We start from the raw sequence: 19,663 nt of genomic DNA, 5'->3' as shown, positions 1-19,663 counted from the left end.
GAGAGAGAGAGAGAGAGAGAGAAAGGGAGAGAAAGGGAGAGAGAGAGAGAGAGAGAGAGAGAGAGAGAGAGAGAGAGAGAGAGAGAGAGAGAGAGAGAGAGAGAGAGAGAGAGAGAAAGGGAGAGAAAGGGAGAGAACGGGAGAGAAAGAGAGAGAGAGAGAGAGAGGGAGAGAAAGGGAGAGAGAGAGAAAGAGAGAGAAAGGGAGAGAAAGAGAGAGAGAGACATTCAGACAAGGGGAACGAAGGAGAGGTCACTATCATGATTCATGCCTAGAAGGACGTCCCATCCGAACAGACTCCATCTACTTCAAGGATAATGTCTCCTCCTTATGTCCTGATTGACCGCAACCAGACCGCAACCACAGGAGACCAACACCAGGACGACCGCTACCGTCAAGACCGCTACCATGACATCATCGTTTCTGTGCACTCGTGGTGACCTCAGCCTGCCCTCAGCAAAATGAACCACCCCCGCATGGCACGCTTAGAAGTTCCTTTTCATTTGATTTTCATGGAACTTTTATTGTACCAGGCAGGTCAATTAATAACATATTCTTATTTAGGATGACGGCCTGGCAGAAGTTGAGTTTTGGGAGTACAGTACGCCGTGCATTTGGTGTTGTCGCCTGTATACACTGGAAGACTGACTTAGAAGTGAGAGAGCCTCAAACGCAACACACAGAGACAGCCTCCAGAGACAGTTCCCACATGTTTTAAATGAGGAGATATAGATAGTACTACGATAACGAGCGTGGCCTAGGGCATCCCTTGTCATCATCTCATAAAACGCTTTTTTAACCTGATATTTTTTCCAGGGATATCATTAGCCATAAATGTAATAGCCACACATACAGTAAAGCTGCGCGTTGCTAACGTAAACAGTCTTAAAATCGCTGTGCTCTCTCTTTTGAGGTGGATTCCACCTGGGAATGGGGGAATGTTCTAGCAGACGCGGTGGTTAATGAAAGCTTCTCAGGTCCATCATGAACTATTTATACTATCTCTAATGTTACCATCCTTCAGCCCAGCCCAGCTCATCACCTACACACACATCTTGTTGTCCCATTACACGCAGGCCCTACCAAAGTTCTGATTCTCATTCTCTCTCTCTCCTCTCCCTCCCTCTCTCTCTCTCTCTCCTCTCCCTCCCTCTCTCTCTCTCTCCTCCCCCCCCTCCCTCCCTCTCTCTCTCCTCTCTCTCTCTCCTCCCCCCTCCCTCCCCCTCTCTCTCCTCCCCCCTCCCTCTCCTCTCTCTCTCTCCTCCCCCCTCCCTCCCTTTCTCTCTCTCTCTCTCGTTCTCTTTAATAAGATGTTGTACTGGGCCTATAACGCAAACCCACAGTCACTGAACTTCACTGAACTCTGTAGGCAGCCTGCAGCATGTATATACAACACAATGCTTTAGTGAAAGCATAGCAGCTAGTGTTGGTTTAGCATCAGACAGACGGTGGAAAGCCCTATAGCAGCAGAAGGCTGAGGTGATGTAACTTTGGCAGTACAGACCTGTCCTTCGATAATTACTGGCACAACAGACAGACAGGTGGCTGGAAACAGCACTCCCGAAAAACCCCTTCAGTAGCCTGCTGGCATCAGAATCCAAGCAAAACTTCTAACGCTGCTTCTAAGGCGACCAACTATTATTTTCAGTAGCAATAGATTACCTCACCTACAGCAGTATCTCCTATTGACGACTCACCAAACAGCTTAAGTCAACTAGCACTAGTCGAACATTAGTCCACAGCCAGGCAGGAAGAGTCAAAAGCAGGGTTTTAGCCCATGTAAATCACACTACGGGCAACAATAATGCCAATAGCAGTGATGACATTGTGCTTTTGCCGCAACACGGTTACCACCCATAAATCTTAGTATGACGGGTATGCCTGAAAGACCATCGTTCCCCGTTGTCATCAGCTTTACCCAGAGCCAGTAATAGATATGAGTAGTGGCCTGGCTGTGTGTTTCAACGCTACTGTTCTGGCTGTGAAATGCAGACGCAGCACAAAGTGGGAAGGTGGAAGGACTGCTAAAGCATTTAAGTAAACAGACGCGTAAGAGACATACGGTCAGTTACTGCACACTTCTATCCGCTGAATCAATCATCATCAAATCAAATCAAATGCTATTTGCCACCTGCGCCGAATACAACAGGTGTAGGTAGACCTTACCGTGAAATGCTTACTTACAAGCCCTTAACCAACAAGGCAGAGTTTTTTTTTAAAAAGTAAGTAAGAAAAGTGTGCCTCTTAAACTAAAGGGAAAAAAGTTACACAATAAAAAGAACATGAACAATAACGAGGTTATATACAGGGGTATCGGTAACGAGTCAAAGTGCGGGGGTACGAGGTAGTTGAGGTAATTGAGGTAATACAGTAGGGGTAAAATGACTATGCACAGATAATAAACAGAAAGTATTTATTTGAATCCCAGGCCCCCGTCCCTGCAAGAGGCCTTTTGCCTTTTGGTAGGCCATCATTGTAAATAACAATTTGTTCTTAACTGACTTGCCTAGTTAAATAAAGGTTCAATAAAAATACATTTCAAAAATAAAACAGCAGCATGTGTGTATGTATGTATGTATGTATGTATGTATGTATGTATGTATGTATGTATGTATGTATGTATGTAGGTATGTAGGTAGGTATGTAGGTAGGTATGTATGTATGTATGTATGTTTGTATGTATGTATGTATGTAGGTATGTAGGTATGTATGTATGTGTGTGTGTATGTGTGGCGTCAATATGCATGTGTCTGTGTTTTGTGTGTGTGTGTGTGTGTGTGTGTTGGAATGTTAGTGTAGTGTGTGTGGGTGTGTGGTTAGAGTCTAGTGAGTGTACATCAAGTCTGCGCAAGAGTCAGTGCAAAACATAATAATAGGTAAGAATAAAATAAGCGTGTGTGTGTGCATGTGTGTGTGTCTGTGTAGGTACGTGAGAGTGGAGGTGGAGAATCTACCGTGTGATGAGGACAGCGTTGTCATGGTGAGGCATGCCGTTCTCCGGGATGCTGTTCCCGTCTCCTTGGTGACTGAGGATGGACTTCTGCCACTTACAGAAGCTGTCTAGAGACTTGTCTGCATGGTGGTTGATCTCCAGGTTGGGCTGGATAGAACATACAGCACACATTACAACACAGTCTGAACACATCCACAACCCTGAACATTCTGAACACATCCACAACTCTGAACATTCTGAACACATCCACAACCCTGAACCTTCTGAACACATCCACAACCCAGAACATTCTGAACACATCCACAACCCTGAACATTCTGAACACATCCACAACTCTGAACATTCTGAACACATCCACAACCCTGAACATTCTGAACACATCCACAACTCTGAACATTCTGAACACATCCACAACCCAGAACATTCTGAACACATCCACAACCCTGAACATTCTGAACACATCCACAACTCTGAACAGTCTGAACACAACACAACCCGGAACCTTCTGAACACATCCACAACCCTGAACATTCTGAACACATCCACAGCCCTGAACCTTCTGAACACATCCACAACCCAGAACATTCTGAACACATCCACAACCCTGAACATTCTGAACACATCCACAACCCAGAACATTCTGAACACATCCACAACCCTGAACATTCTGAACACATCCACAACCTAGAACATTCTGAACACATCCACAACCCTGAACATTCTGAACACATCCGCAACCCTGAACATTCTGAACACATCCGCAACCCTGAACCTTCTGAACACATCCACAACCCAGAACATTCTGAACACATCCACAACCCTGAACATTCTGAACACATCCACAACTCTGAACATTCTGAACACATCCACAACCCAGAACATTCTGAACACATCCACAACCCTGAACATTCTGAACACATCCACAACTCTGAACAGTCTGAACACAACACAACCCGGAACCTTCTGAACACATCCACAACTCTGAACATTCTGAACACATCCACAACCCTGAACATTCTGAACACATCCACAACTCTGAACATTCTGAACACATCCACAACCCTGAACATTCTGAACACATCCACAACTCTGAACATTCTGAACACATCCACAACCCAGAACATTCTGAACACATCCACAACCCTGAACATTCTGAACACATCCACAACTCTGAACAGTCTGAACACAACACAACCCGGAACCTTCTGAACACATCCACAACCCTGAACATTCTGAACACATCCACAGCCCTGAACCTTCTGAACACATCCACAACCCAGAACATTCTGAACACATCCACAACCCTGAACATTCTGAACACATCCACAACCCAGAACATTCTGAACACATCCACAACCCTGAACATTCTGAACACATCCACAACCTAGAACATTCTGAACACATCCACAACCCTGAACATTCTGAACACATCCGCAACCCTGAACATTCTGAACACATCCGCAACCCTGAACCTTCTGAACACATCCACAACCCAGAACATTCTGAACACATCCACAACCCTGAACATTCTGAACACATCCACAACTCTGAACATTCTGAACACATCCACAACCCAGAACATTCTGAACACATCCACAACCCTGAACATTCTGAACACATCCACAACTCTGAACAGTCTGAACACAACACAACCCGGAACCTTCTGAACACATCCACAACCCTGAACATTCTGAACACATCCACAGCCCTGAACCTTCTGAACACATCCACAACCCAGAACATTCTGAACACATCCACAACCCTGAACATTCTGAACACATCCACAACCCAGAACATTCTGAACACATCCACAACCCTGAACATTCTGAACACATCCACAACCCTGAACATTCTGAACACATCCACAACCTAGAACATTCTGAACACATCCACAACCCTGAACATTCTGAACACATCCGCAACCCTGAACATTCTGAACACATCCGCAACCCTGAACCTTCTGAACACATCCACAACCCTGAACCTTCTGAACACATCCACAACCCTGAACCTTCTGAACACATCCACAACTCTGAACAGTCTGAACACAACACAACCCGGAACCTTCTGAACACATCCACAACCCTGAACATTCTGAACACATCCACAACCTAGAACATTCTGAACACATCCACAACCCAGAACATTCTGAACACATCCACAGCCCTGAACCTTCTGAACCCATCCACAACCCAGAACCTTCTGAACACATCCACAACCCTGATCCTTCTGAACACATCCACAACCCTGAACATTCTGAACACATCCACAACCCTGAACCTTCTGAACACATCCACAACCCTGAACCTTCTGAACACATCCACAACTCTGAACAGTCTGAACACAACACAACCCGGAACCTTCTGAACACATCCACAGCCCTGAACATTCTGAACACATCCACAACCCTGAACATTCTGAACACATCCACAACCCTGAACATTCTGAACACATCCACAACCCTGAACAGTCTGAACACATCCACAACCCTGAACAGTCTGAACACATCCAAAACCCTGAACAGTCTGAACACATCCACAACCCAGAACAGTCTGAACACATCCACAACCCTGAACCTTCTGAACACATCCAAAACCCTGAACAGTCTGAACACATCCAAAACCTTGAACATTCTGAACACATCCACAACCCTGAACATTCTGAACACATCCACAACCCAGAACATTCTGAACACATCCACAACCCTGAACATTCTGAACACATCCACAACCCAGAACATTCTGAACACATCCACAACCCTGAACATTCTGAACACATCCACAACCCAGAACATTCTGAACACATCCACAACCCAGAACACATAGAACCCAGCACTCTGTCAAGAACAGGGAGAGCATTCTGCACTTGACTAGGGCTGAATTAATATTAACGCAAGCCAGTCAAACTTTTACATAAATCTGCTATTGACGTCAATGTATGATTGGGCCATCATTGTAAAAAGCACCAGTCAAAAACGACAGTATATAAGCCTATAAAAGCCATGTCCACCATTTGACAGGATTCTGACATATCTGTTAAAATAATCCATATGATAAAAAATATATATATTTTAACTATGAATATATCCATATTACACTCCATCTGGGTAAAACGTATAGGGTTCTGTCTTAAAATGGAGACTGTATGAAGACGTATTCATTTCTGCTGGCATCCATCCTGTATAGACAGACGCTAGACGTACAGTTCACCCTGTTTCTCCCATCAAACCTACACATTATATACGCTTATATCGGAGAGGCTTTCATCTTTAGTGGTGGCAAACATACGATAGACGCTTCCTGTCCTCTCTCCTTTCCTCTCTTCTTTTCTACTCTCGTCCCCTTCTCTCGTCTCTTCTTGTCACTCCTCTCTCCCTTCTCTTTCCTCCTCCTACTCTCCCCCAACGGCTTGGAATAACTACGTTACTGCATAAGAAGTAACCAAACCACAGAAATTGGAACTGAGATTAGAGAAACACATCGATGTTGATGTAGAATAGAGAGATCGAGAGAGAGAGAGAGAGAGATAGAGAGAAAGAGGTAGACGGAGGGAGAGAGAGGGGTACACTCACCTGGTCTTCAGTCAGTACGATCAGGCGGGTTACTATAATGTTCACAACGTTTCCTAGGCTGGCATCACGGTACAGTTTGGCAACCTGACCTCCAGAAAATAAGTAAAAGACACAAAGTCAGACAAACTGAGTCCACGTGTCACGATGCTTGATCAGTGTTTTCATCACACATACTAGAGGGGGGGGTAGAAGAGCAGCCATCACACATACTGGGGGGGGGGGGTAGAAAAACAGCCATCACACATACTGGGGGGGGGGGGTAGAAGAACAGCCATCGCACATTCAGCTCACGCTGCGGTTTCAATGTCTGTTTTCATTTAGAGAGAACAAACAAAATGCTAACCAAAGGGAGAAACACTTTGAATAACATTGTTCATGCACTAATGCTCGACATCGGCGTGTTTCCAGTATCAGTAGACTAGGGACTCGTCTCAATGTCTTTCCTCCAACCCTTCACCCGTATTGATGTGAAAGAACTGGACAGGTGCAAGTGAGTCCTAACTGCTTTCACCCATCCTGTAACCTCAAACTAGTGTACATGTAGGGGGAAGAGATGAGGTGAGGAAGCCACGTTAGACTGTTGATATTAACCCCTTTTGATATTAACCCACACTTTATTATCTGTTTTTTTTTTTGTCAGACAAAACAACACTAATCGAAGCAAAAAGCAGGATCAAACTTACAATATTCATCACAGACAGGATGTAATGCTCGATGTCTTTGCGGCCATGGTAACCAACCATCATCTTATCAGCTACCACCAGGGTCTCTACGAAACGTTCCGTGCTGAGTGACCGCCTCTGTCTGTGGCGCCCCCCGGGCAGGGTGCTGTTGGACCCAGGGGCTGGGGTGGGAGAGGACGAGGGAGAGGAGGTTGGAGAGGTTGGGGAAGGAGTGCTATGTTGGCAGGGGCTCGCGTTTTTTGTGAGGTCTAGGAAGGAAGGAGGGAGAGGTAGTTTGAGAAAAAAAGATTAGCAACTGAGTGAGAAAAGTTGATGATATGCTGTGGGAAGAAACAAAATCTTTGGGTGATTATAGGCAATGGTTCATCTGATGACCATCTCCTTGGGGTATTTGAACTTTTTAAAAAAGACAGGTAGAATGTGATACTGTTCACATCAGTAGAAACATTCAAGGGAGACTAGAACTACTGATGATTTGATAACAAATAATGAGTTCAACATTTATTTTAAAATGTCAACATAAAAAAAATGAGCCACTAAATTAAAACACAATGATACAATCAGATTTAGCCCATTGTGAAGGCATAGCCAGAGCAGAGCCAGGGGAGAGTTGGAGATAGAATTGCAGACATGTTGGGAATCTGCCCCTTTGAACCTTGCAGCTGAAGGCTTGCCTTCCTTTATGGCCCAGATGCTCTGGGGAAGGGCTATAAGATAGAACGTGTCAGGGCACGTCAGCTTCCTGCCGATGACAGCCTTCGCTGCTACTTATAAGACTTTGGTCCAAATACCTACACATCCACCTGGTTCCCCTCTAATCCCTATCCCACCACATCTCACAGGACACCGCTCTGATGAGAGCCAGAGTATGTGAATTGTCCACGTCTGGAGAAAACCCGTCACCATATCGACAGTGAAGCATGGTGGCATCATGCTGTGAGGATGTTTTTCAGCGGCAGGGACTGGGAGACTAGTCAGGATCGAGGTAAAGATGAACGGAGAAAAGTACAGAGCTATTCTTGATGAAAACCTGCTCCAGAGGGCTCAGGACCGGGGCGAAGGTTCATCTTCCAAAAGGACAACGACCCTAAGGACACAGCCAAGACAACGCAGGAGTGGCTTCGGGACAAGTCTCTGAATGTCCTTCAGTGGACCAGCCAGAGGCCAGACTTGAACCCGATCGAACATCTCTGGAGAGACCTGAAAATAGCTGTGCAGCAACACTCCCCATCCAACCTGACAGAGCTTGAGAGGACCTGCAGAGAAGAATGGGAGAAACTCCCCAAATACAGATGTGCCAAGATTGTAACGTCATACCCAAGAAGACTCAAGGCTGTAATCGCTGCCAAAGGTGGTTCAACAAAGTACTGAGTAAAGGGTCTGAATACTTATGTAAATGTGATATTTTATAAATAAAAAATTTGCTAACATGTATAAAAACCAGTTTTTGCTCTGTCATTATGGGGTATTGTGTGTAGATTGATGAGGGGGGGAAACAATGTAATCCATTTTAGAATAAGGCTGTGTCACGATCGTGTGGCGGATTGACGGACCAAAATGCAGCAGTTGGAAAATAAGCCATCTTCTTTTATTTACACCACGAAGATGAACACGACACAAAACTCTATACAAACTAACAAAACAACAAAACGACCGTGAAGCTACAAACGTTGTGCACATACATACAGGCTACAAACGTTCTACATAGACAATTACCCACAATTAATGAGAGCCTATGGCTACCCTAAATAAGGCTCCCAATCAGAGACAACCGACATCAGCTGTCTCTAATTGGGAACTCATTCAGGTAACCATAGACTCTTCTAGATCACTCACCAACATAGACAACGCTAGACATCTACACTAAACACAAAACCATATTTTACACCCCATAACCCCTTTACCAAATAAACATCCAAAACCAACAAAACATAAACATTACCCATGTCACACCCTGACCTAACTAAAATAATCAAGAAAACAAAGAATAATAAGGCCAGGGCGTGACATAACCCCCCCCTTGAGGCGCGAACTCCGGGCGCACCATACACAGTCTAGGGGAGGGTCTGGGTGGGCTTCCATCCACGGTGGCGGCTCCGGCTCTGGTCGCGGTCCCCACGTCACCACAGTACCTAAACACCTCCTAGGCTTCCTCCAAACGACCCCCCTCCACCTTAACCCCATTGCATTCAGGGGCAGTTCCGGACTAAGGGGCAGTACCAGGGTAAGAGGCAGTACCAGGGTCAGGGGCAGTACTAGGGTCAGGGACAGTACCAGGGTCAGGGGCAGTACCAGGGTCAGGGGCAGTACCAGGGTAAGGGGCAGCACCAGGGTAAGGGGCAGCTCCAGGGTAGGGGGCAGCTCCGGACTGAGGAATGGCAGCTCCGGACTGAGGGACTGCAGCTCCGGACTGAGGGACTGCAGCTCCGGACTGAGGGACTGCAGCTCCGGACTGAGGGACGGCCCATGGCTGGCTGACAGATCTGGCTGCTCATGGCTGGCTAACGGATCTGGCTGCTCATGGCTGGCTAACTGATCTGGCTGCTCATGGCTGGCTGACGGATCTGGCTGCTCATGGCTAGCTGACGGATCTGGCTGCTCATGGCTAGCTGACGGATCTGGCTGCTCATGGCTAGCTGACGGATCTGGCTGCTCATGGCTAGCTGACGGATCTGGCTGCTCATGGCTAGCTGACGGATCTGGCTGCTCATGGCTAGCTGACGGATCTGGCTGCTCATGGCTAGCTGACGGATCTGGCTGCTCATGGCTAGCTGACGGATCTGGCTGCTCATGGCTAGCTGACGGATCTGGCTGCTCATGGCTAGCTGACGGATCTGGCTGCTCATGGCTGGCTGACTGATCTGGCTGCTCCTGTCTGGTTGGCGGCTCTGGCAGATCCTGTCTGGTTGGCGGCTCTGGCAGATCCTGTCTGGTTGGCGGCTCTGGCAGATCCTGTCTGACGGACGGCTCTAGCGGCTCCTGTCTGGCTGGCGACTCTAGCGGCTCCTGTCTGGCGGACGGCTCAGTGGGCTCATGGCAGACGGGCGGCTTTGCAGGCTCATGGCAGACGGACGGCTTTGCAGGCTCATTGCAGACGGATGGCTCAGATGGCGCTGGGGAGACGGATGGCTCAGATGGCGCTGGGGAGACGGATGGCTCAGATGGCGCTGGGGAGACGAGCAGTTCAGTCAATGCTGTGCAGACGGCAGACTCCTGCCGGCTGAGGCGCACTGTAGGCCTGGTGCGTGGTGCCGGGACTGGTGGCACCGGGCTGGGGACACGCATCTCAGGGCTAGTGCGGGGAGCAGCAACAGGACGCACAGGACTCTGGGGACACACAGGAGGCTTGGTGCGTGGTTTAGACACTGGTGGTAAAAGGCTGGAGACACGCACCATATAGCTAGTGCGTGGAGGAGGCACTGGTGGTACTGGATTGGAGCGGGGAGGTGGCGCCGGAAATACCGGACCGTGCAGGCGTACTGGCTCCCTTGAACGCCGAGCCTGCCCAACCTTACCTGGTTCTATGCTCCCCGTCGCCTGACCAGTGCGGGGAGGTGGAATAACCCGCACCGGCCTATGTAGGCGAACCGGGGACACCATGCGTAAGGCTGGTGCCATGTACGCCGGCCCGAGGAGACGCACTGGTGACCAGATGCGTTGGGCCGGCTTCATGACATATGGCTCAACGCTCAGTCTAGCCCGGCCGATACGTGGAGCTGCAATGTACCGAACCGGGCTATGCACGCGTACAGGAGACACCGTGCGCTCTACTGCGTAACACGGTGTCTGCCCGTACTCCCGCTCTCCACGGTAAGTACAGGGAGTAGGCGCAGGTTTCCTACCTGACTTCGCCACCCTCCCTTTAAGGCCCCCCCCAAGAAATTTTTGGGGTGTACTCACGGGTCTCCAGCCTTGTCTCCGTGCTGCCTCCTCATATCGCCTCCTCTCGGCTTTCGCTGCCTCCAGCTCTTCACGAGGGAGGCGATATTCTCCAGGTTGTGCCCATGGATCTTCTTCCAATTCCTCCTCCCAACTCCAGAGATCCTGTGTAGGTATGTCCTGTTGCCGCCTTCCATGCCGCTTGGTCCTATGGTGGGTAATTCTGTCACGATCGTGTGGCGGATTGACGGACCAAAATGCAGCAGTTGGAAAATAAGCCATCTTCTTTTATTTACACCACGAAGATGAACACGACACAAAACTCTATACAAACTAACAAAACAACAAAACGACCGTGAAGCTACAAACGTTGTGCACATACATACAGGCTACAAACGTTCTACATAGACAATTACCCACAATTAATGAGAGCCTATGGCTACCCTAAATAAGGCTCCCAATCAGAGACAACCGACATCAGCTGTCTCTAATTGGGAACTCATTCAGGTAACCATAGACTCTTCTAGATCACTCACCAACATAGACAACGCTAGACATCTACACTAAACACAAAACCATATTTTACACCCCATAACCCCTTTACCAAATAAACATCCAAAACCAACAAAACATAAACATTACCCATGTCACACCCTGACCTAACTAAAATAATCAAGAAAACAAAGAATAATAAGGCCAGGGCGTGACAGGCTGTAACATAACAAAATGTGGAAAAAGCCAAGGGGTCTGAATACTTTCCGAATGCACTGTACATCAAGCTGAGGGGAGGCCAGAATGGTCCAGCCCAACAGCAGCGCGGTCACATCCACCGGCACCTGAGCCGAGAACCAAACCAGCACTTCCTCTGGACCGCTATGAATAACTGCACATTTATGTTACTCACCCAGCTCAGAGTCAATCCAGACGGAGGGCAGTGGAGAGCATGGAAGAGGAACGGGGAAGGGAAGGGAGGAGAGGAGAAAAGAGAAGAGGACACTTCACCAACCTGAGATGCCACAGCTGAACTCGTGTTGGTTGGGTTGCTGCTGCGGCGAGGGGATGGAAGACTTTTTATAAATAACATGCTGCTGTCCTTCTCCCTGGTCCCATTGGCTGGAAGTGGTGGACGATATATTCTTGAGTGGCTCTATTAAATACTGCTCTTCTTCTGTGGTAATAACACCGTGCTTGTTGAGAAACAAGAACATCGAGAGAGACAGGTTATAAGAGAACAAGGCAAACAACGTTACAGCGCACACACACATAAACACAACAATTGAATTGATCTTATTGTAGTTTTCGAATAATTACGTGAACCCCTTTTATCATAGAAAATGTCGGACAATTTGGTGAAAAGTAATTCCGACTCCTACCAGCCTAAATGGACCATTTCTGCCGTTTATGTGAAATGACCTTTGACAAATAACCCCTATCATTTTCATTATAGTCATCAAAATATTGTTTTACTAATGAGTATTATCAACCAGGGTGAATGCTTTTTTCAGCACAACCACAGTCATCTGTGAAATGATAGGCACCCCGAGTCAGGGCTAAGCGGCTAATGGTGTGTTCCAGCCTTAGTCACGTAACACTGCAGGCTACAACACATAGAACAACTAACTCACAGCTCAGCTCTGCTCTCCTCTGTGTGTTGCACTGCAGTCAGACGTGAAAACACCCCACACTCTGAAGCAATTTTATAAATCATGTTATAACAACCAATTACACCTAGAACAACGCAGTAATTACTGGGACTGGAGCCAAAGTACACAGCTCTCTGCCCTTGAACACCCCCTTTGTAACATAAATTGAAAAAGTACTTCAGAATGTGTTTATAAAAAACCTTGGCACGCTGCATCACTCAGTAAAAACCCACAATGAAACCAATTAACCAAATATGACAACCTGGCACACGCCGGCAAGAAACCAATATTTGATAAAAGCCTAGCAGAGTGCGATGTCAAGATGTCTGGCAATTTACGAGATTAAACTACAGATACATTTCAGTTTTGTCCATTTTTGGTACTATTAAAACGGTATGAGGCGAAACAGACCTAATACTAATTCAATTTATGATACTGGAGCTGTGGGGCTGCCAGTACATTTGGCCGCAACAATGGCAATACATGTTTTTCTCCAAATGATTGCGATTGGCACAGAGGAACAGGGCTTTCTCCTTGTTCTGAGACGTTTCAAAGTAAATGAGGGGGGATAAGAGTTTTTCCAATCGCTTCCAACAGTGAGTTTTAACGAAGACAGTCTGGCCAGTCCGTCAGTCTAAGATCAACAGCCTGAGGACCAATACCTCAGCTTTGATGATTAGCCGCTTCGTTAAAGCAACACATTCGCTTTCTTTCTTATTTCGCTGGAGAAACTCCAGTTCAAAACCCCCTAGTCTGACCCCTAACCTCCAAACATACACTTCTCATAGATCTGACACTATCAGATGAGTACTAGCCCAGGGCGATGTTGAGCTATATTACCTACCTACACTCACCCAACCCCTTCAGAACTACAAGAAATACCTAGGGGTTTATTAGTGGCTAGGGGTTGATTTGGGACTGGGTACTAGTTTATCTCAGGAAACCGGAACCTGGTTGGTTCTTTATAGTGGGTGGACTGGCTGGCTGGTTGTGACTAAAGCTCTGATGATCCAGTAAAGCAGCCTTTCTTAAAGTATGCGTCGCGACGACATGTTAACGGGGCGTGGCGACATGTCAGAGTAAAAAAATGTATTTCTAGGAACTCAGAGGAGGTCAAAACTTACTGTTTAGAGTTAGAAGAGTAGAATATGCCAGATGCAATTTGGGGCGCCCCCATTGATTTTGTTAGTCACTCTCACTCAGATATCATATTAACATGGCATTAGTCATGGCAAAATGTGTAGAATTTAAGGAAATTTGCTTTAAATCTGCTAAGATTTCTCTCCACCCCATGGCAAAATGGGTAGAATTGCAAAGTATTTGCTGTAAAAGAGCAACAACAAAAATGAGCCCCATGGCAAAGTGTTTAGAATTGCAGGAGGCCCTTGTCACGAACCGGCTCAGAGCCCGTAACAAAAGGGAGACAACGTGGAGATAAGGAGTAACAAAATATATTTATTAAATAAAGTAACCTAAATGCCATTAACAATGGTGTGTGTAATCAGTAATCAGTAGTGTAAGTGAGTGTTGTGGCATGCATGAATGTGATAATGCGGTGTGTTGAAAGGTGCTAAAGCAAACAACCAAAAAGTCACAAAAAACCACAACAAAATATATAAAGGTGTCTGCATGGAGAGAGTCTCCCTGCATGAATGGGGAAGTGGTGTATTTATCCTGGGAGAGTGGGCCCAGGTGTTTCCCATGTAGCTGACGACCCTCCCAACTCCGCCCACCGGCATCCTAATAAGGAAACAAGAGCAAAGAGAGAGAAAACGGTAGACAGAGTGGGAGGGTCGTCACACCCCCGGTACTGCTGCTAATTCCGTTCATCAGCTCCGGAGGTCTACGTCACCGTCCTTCTAGGCGTCACTGAACTGGATTCATTACCACCAACCCCGGACTGTCTTGTCTCATTACGCACACCTGGTTCCCATTCCCCCTGATTAGTATGTTATATATGTGCCCTCTGTTCCCCATTGTCCTTGTCGGTTATTGGAATTAGCCTGCCGTGATGACAACCTGTCACTCGACCAGCTCATCAGCATGGCGATTCATTTGGACCTCCTGCGACCCCGGCGAAGACCTGCGCGGAATCCGGAGCCCATGGTTACACCTGCTCCGTGGCCAGAGCCGATGGAGGTGGAGCGCTCGTTGGACTCGACCTCGGGTCTAGCCGTTTCCCAGACCACGGCTCCCCAGTTCAGGGCCCGTCCGGTCAGTACCGAGATGACGGTGGCAACCATGTCTCTCCCGGAGAGGTACCGGTCGCATTGCAGAAGGAATTCCTTGCATCTCTCTGGTGCGCCATCAAAGCGCTCCGGGAGGGACAGGGGTATTCCGCGGGACGGATCAGATGGGACTGAGGCAGGTCATGGTGTGGGGGCTGGTGCTGCAACTTGTGCTGGAGACTGGAGGGACTGCACATTCCCCTCCAAACGCAGGATAGTTGCCAGCACGCTGTCCATAGAGCTGCCGAGTCTGAAGAGACAGTCCTCGTGAGCGTAGGAGAAGGAGGAATCTGGGCCTCTGCTCCTATTGTGGGGAAAGGGGTCATTTCTCCCCGACCTGCACTCGATCCACAAATAGGCGAGGAGTTGAGAAGCCATGGAATTATCCTGCTCCAACCCAGGTAGGATGCAAGATCTCCCCTCCTTTTCTGTCAACTCAACCAGTGTGTTTTCCAATTAAAATCCCTGAATACCCTATCCCCTCACTCCCATTAGCTCTGATTGATTCCGGAGCTGCCGGGAATCTTTTAGATAGCGCATTACACATTCCTTTGGTTCCCCTACAGTCACCCATTCTGGTTCGAGCCCTGGATAATCGTCCAATAGGGACAGGGCTCGTACATCACATCACTGTTCCCATTTCTCTGCTGACCATGACACTCATTTAGAACACATCACATTTTTGATTATAGACACTCCCACACAGCCCGTTGTTTTAGGTCTCCCTGGTTGAGATGGCATAACCCTGTTATTTCCTGGTCCAAGAGGAGACTGCCGGGTTGGTTGCAGGAGTGTCAGGGGAGGTGTCTCGTGGTGTCTGTCAACACCACTACGGTGGAAAGTCCAGACCACGCCCCTCAAGTGGAGTTACCGAAGGAATACCAGGATCTGCCCCAGGTTTTCTCTAAGACCCAGGCTACATTCCGGCCTCCTCATCGCCCCTGGGACTGTGCCATTGACCTGCTGTCTGACGCAGCCCTCCCGAGAGGACACGTCTATCCCCTCTCCTATGTCGAGACAGAGGCCATGGAGACCTATATACAGGAGAGCCTCCAGCAGGGTTTTATCCGCCCCTCTACATCACCAGCCTCCTCAAGCTTCTTTTTTGTTAAAAAGAACGATTGGGGACAGCGCCCCTACATTGATTATCGAACTCTGAATAAAGCCACCGTCAAGTTCAGTTATACTTTACCCCTTCTCAACTCCCCAGCGGCTTAGTTGGACAGCGCACACTTGTCTCTGTGCGTCGGCACAAGGAACAGGCCGACCACCTCCGCAGTGAGGCGCCTGTCTGGCTCTCCACCCAGAACCTGCCCCTCCGCCTGCCCTGCTGGAAGCTGAGCCCGCAGTTTGTGGGATCGTTTAAATTCTTGAGGAGGGTTAATGAGGTAACGTACCATTTGCAACTCCCTGCTGATTCCCGCATTAACCTGACTTTTCATGTTTCTCTTCTCAGGCCAGGGGTGCCTGGTCCCCTCGCTGGACACAGTGACGCCCGGCCTCCTCCTCTGGAGATCGAGGGAGGTCCGGCGTACTCCTTCCGTGAATTCCTGGATTCGAGGCGTCGTGCGGGGCGTCTCCAGTACCTCATCGACTGGTAGGGGTACGCACCAGAGAAGCGATGCTGGGTTCCTGCGGTGGACAGCCTGGACGCTTCGCTGACCAGGGATTCTCACCAACGGCGCCCAGACCAACCCGCACTGCGTCCCTGTGGTCGTCCCCGTTCCCTGTGGTCATCCCGCTGCTGGTGCAGTGTGTCGGGGGGTACTGTCACCGGATCGCCCCGGTACTGCTGCTAATTCCGTTCACCAGCTCCGGAGGTCTACGTCACCGGCCTTATAGGCATCACTGAACTGGATTCATTACCACCAACCCCGGACTGTCTTGTCTTATTACGCACACCTGGTTCCCATTCCCCCTGATTAGTACGTTATATATGTGCCCTCTGTTCCCCATTGTCCTTGTCGGTTATTGTTACCATGTCCGTTGGTCCTGGAGTACCTGTGCTGTTGTATCGGCTTCCATGATACGTGTATTTGTGCACTTGTTTTACGGGTCTCGTCCCGTGTATTATTTAGAAGTTTACACCTTGCTCTTTTGTTTGGGTGGAGAAAATAAAAACCCCTATTACGTATTCCTGCGCCTGTCTCCAATCACTAACATGACACAATTAAAGTTAAAACTTCAATTTCTTTCTCTACTGTCAACCAAATCTTGCTTAGGACCCCAAAAGGGATCATGTTTTTATGACCTTGGGTCCCAGGAAAACAGAGAATTTCTCAATTTTCCCAGGCTGAAAAAGTCTAAGAACCCCTGCTGTAGAGAGCTTCCCCATTAGCCTTAACCTACTATGCCCTATCCTAAGCGGCACTGTGCCAGGTGGAAGGAGGCCAACATGCTATTTAGCAAACTCCACTCTGTCTAATCCTGTGACAGTAGAGCTGAGGGTTTGTCTGAGGTAGCCAGAGCAAAGAGAAGGCATAGTATTAACTCTCTGTGACTGGTCAATGGGGGCCTCCTGGCCTCCTCACAAAACAGATCCTTAAGTACTCAAAGAATATTCAAACACACTCAAATATCCACAAATACATTCAGACATACTCTAAACAAAAGTCACAGAAACCCATAAAGGGGAGTAGAGTGGTGGTGGGTGTTCTACTTGGAAACAGACAGATCATGTTGTCCTCTTTTCCATCCCTCCATCACACATTTCAATACCCTGATTGGCTACAGTAGCTTCCTTCCAACACACACCCAAACCAAACACATCAACTCCAGAATCCCATGGTACTCACCAAGCCCTTACAGTTACTGAGTGCTACTCTGGTGGAGCTGTACTGATCCTGCAGGTATCCTACATAGTGGCAGTTCTCCACCATGTCATGTCTCCACTCCAGGCCCTCTCTCCCCCAGTACTCCACTGTGAAATGTTTGGACACCAGCTGGGGGTTGAGGGTCAAGTTTAAGTGAAAGTGCTTTCCGTAAGCAGACAGTCTGTAGAAGACTCGGGTCTGGGCCGGGTCCTGTTCGACGTGGTCGGTTGACTCTGGGCCGACGGTGGTGCTGGTTGGGTCGGCGGTTCGTCTCCTGCGACCGGGCCGGTGGTGTTTCACAGTGTAGCTGAGGAAGTCCCCATTCTCGTCCACCTGCATCGGCACAGTCAGCTGGTAGTGCTGCAGGTAGGACAGGTACTCCACTTTTACAGAAAAGAACAGATGGGGAGAGATGAGCCATTGGAGGAGGGGTGTACAAGGAGGAAAGAATGAGGAAGAGAAAAATGAACACAGAATGTGAATCTGAGTAAGAACATTGATACACTACAGTAGGAAGTGACATATTTAAGACAATGGGGGTCCTCCAGCCATTACAGAATATAACAGGACTACACACTACAGATAGTAAAACTCATATAGTGTAGAGTTCCTATGGTGGAACTCAGACAGACAGGACAGACATGACCTCACAGTGTTCCAGAGCTAGCAGGTTGTGCTCTACAGTGGGTTCATCCCTCTAGAATAACAGTCAGGCCAGGGCCACCAGATGTTACAGATGTCTCACTGACTGACCACTGACCATGAGCAGCAACCAAGCATACACCTGCCTCACCGGGAGGACAAATCCGTTTCTCTCAAGGAGAGCAGTTCTAGCACCTTGGCTGCAATCAAGCAAGTTAAGATGTACAATTAAGCAATGAGCAGTCCTACCTTGTGAGTTGTGCGAAAGTCTTTGAAATTCAGAGGAAGCCATGACCACCACCAGGCCCAATATCAATATACAAGTCAGCGTCTTCCGCAAAATTTCCATCATTCAGAGAACGGTCTGACATGGGGTTGGGGGGAGGAGGGGTGAGGGGGGTGGTGGTGCTACTGACGGGCTAGGAACACACGTTCAGTCCGGCGTGCCAAACCCATGGTTTGGGTCCTCTGTGGGGGGGAATGTTCTCACTACTTCTTCTTCTCTTCTTGTCTCATCCAGGTCTCATCCAGAGAACGTCTCTGAGACACTCAGATTCCTCCTGAGGGCAGCAGACACTTCCAGACCTCACTGGCGTTTCCCTTGGAGCTCATGTCAGCCACTCATCATGGAAGGTGGTGATGCTAGAATCCATCGGTAGATCAGTCAGTCAGTCACTTCAAGCACGCCCACAGCAGCAGATCTATAGATCTAGATCTATATTGGAAGCTTGTCTTGACCAATCCATCTGCATACCTGTGAATACATCATAGTTCAATAAGCATACCTGCTACAAAACAACTAGTCTACAATCTTAGAAAAATCTAGAACCTAAAAGGGTTTTTTGGGTGTCCCTAGGAGAACCCTTTGATAAACCCTTTTGGGTTCCATGTAGAACCCTTTCCACAGAGGGTTATACATGGAACCCAAAAGAGTTCTACCTGGAACCAAAAAGCATTCTATTTGGAACCAAAAAGCATTCTACCTGGGGGAAAAAGGTTCTCGAATCGGGACAGCCAAATAACCCTTTTGGAACCCTTTTTTCTAAGAGTGTACTTACTACATAGGCTAAACTTCTAATCTGCAAATTACAATTAGCCATGGAAAAAGATGATGCCAAACGACTGCACAGCATATTCACCAACAGTACACTCCATGACAGAAATACCCTCCTCCTGTAGCCTGCTTACCCAGCATGCCATGGTTTGTGGTTAGCAGGATAGCGTTTTTCGTCATGAATCTTGTTCTGGGGG

General features: G+C 48.0%; 1 protein-coding gene across 1 annotated transcript in view; it reads right to left on the bottom strand.

The window, feature by feature from the left end:
- LOC129818756 (A disintegrin and metalloproteinase with thrombospondin motifs 6-like) overlaps positions 1-19,161 on the bottom strand; it is a 91,542-nt gene extending 72,381 nt beyond the window's left edge. Inside the window, exons 1-6 of the mRNA XM_055874965.1 lie at positions 18,662-19,161; positions 17,753-18,153; positions 12,093-12,273; positions 7,208-7,455; positions 6,525-6,608; positions 2,955-3,100 (exon numbers count right to left, since the gene is read on the bottom strand). Of these exons, the coding sequence (XP_055730940.1) occupies positions 2,955-3,100; positions 6,525-6,608; positions 7,208-7,455; positions 12,093-12,273; positions 17,753-18,153; positions 18,662-18,764 (1,163 nt within the window). The 5' untranslated portion in view covers positions 18,765-19,161. The remainder of the gene's footprint in view (positions 1-2,954; positions 3,101-6,524; positions 6,609-7,207; positions 7,456-12,092; positions 12,274-17,752; positions 18,154-18,661) is intronic.
- Positions 19,162-19,663: the final 502 nt, after the last annotated feature.

The sequence above is a fragment of the Salvelinus fontinalis genome, chromosome 21, assembly GCF_029448725.1.
Source record: "Salvelinus fontinalis isolate EN_2023a chromosome 21, ASM2944872v1, whole genome shotgun sequence".
Lineage (NCBI taxonomy): Eukaryota > Metazoa > Chordata > Actinopteri > Salmoniformes > Salmonidae > Salvelinus > Salvelinus fontinalis.
Note: the sequence above shows the minus strand (reverse complement) of the source record. Positions and strands in the feature narration are given on the sequence as shown.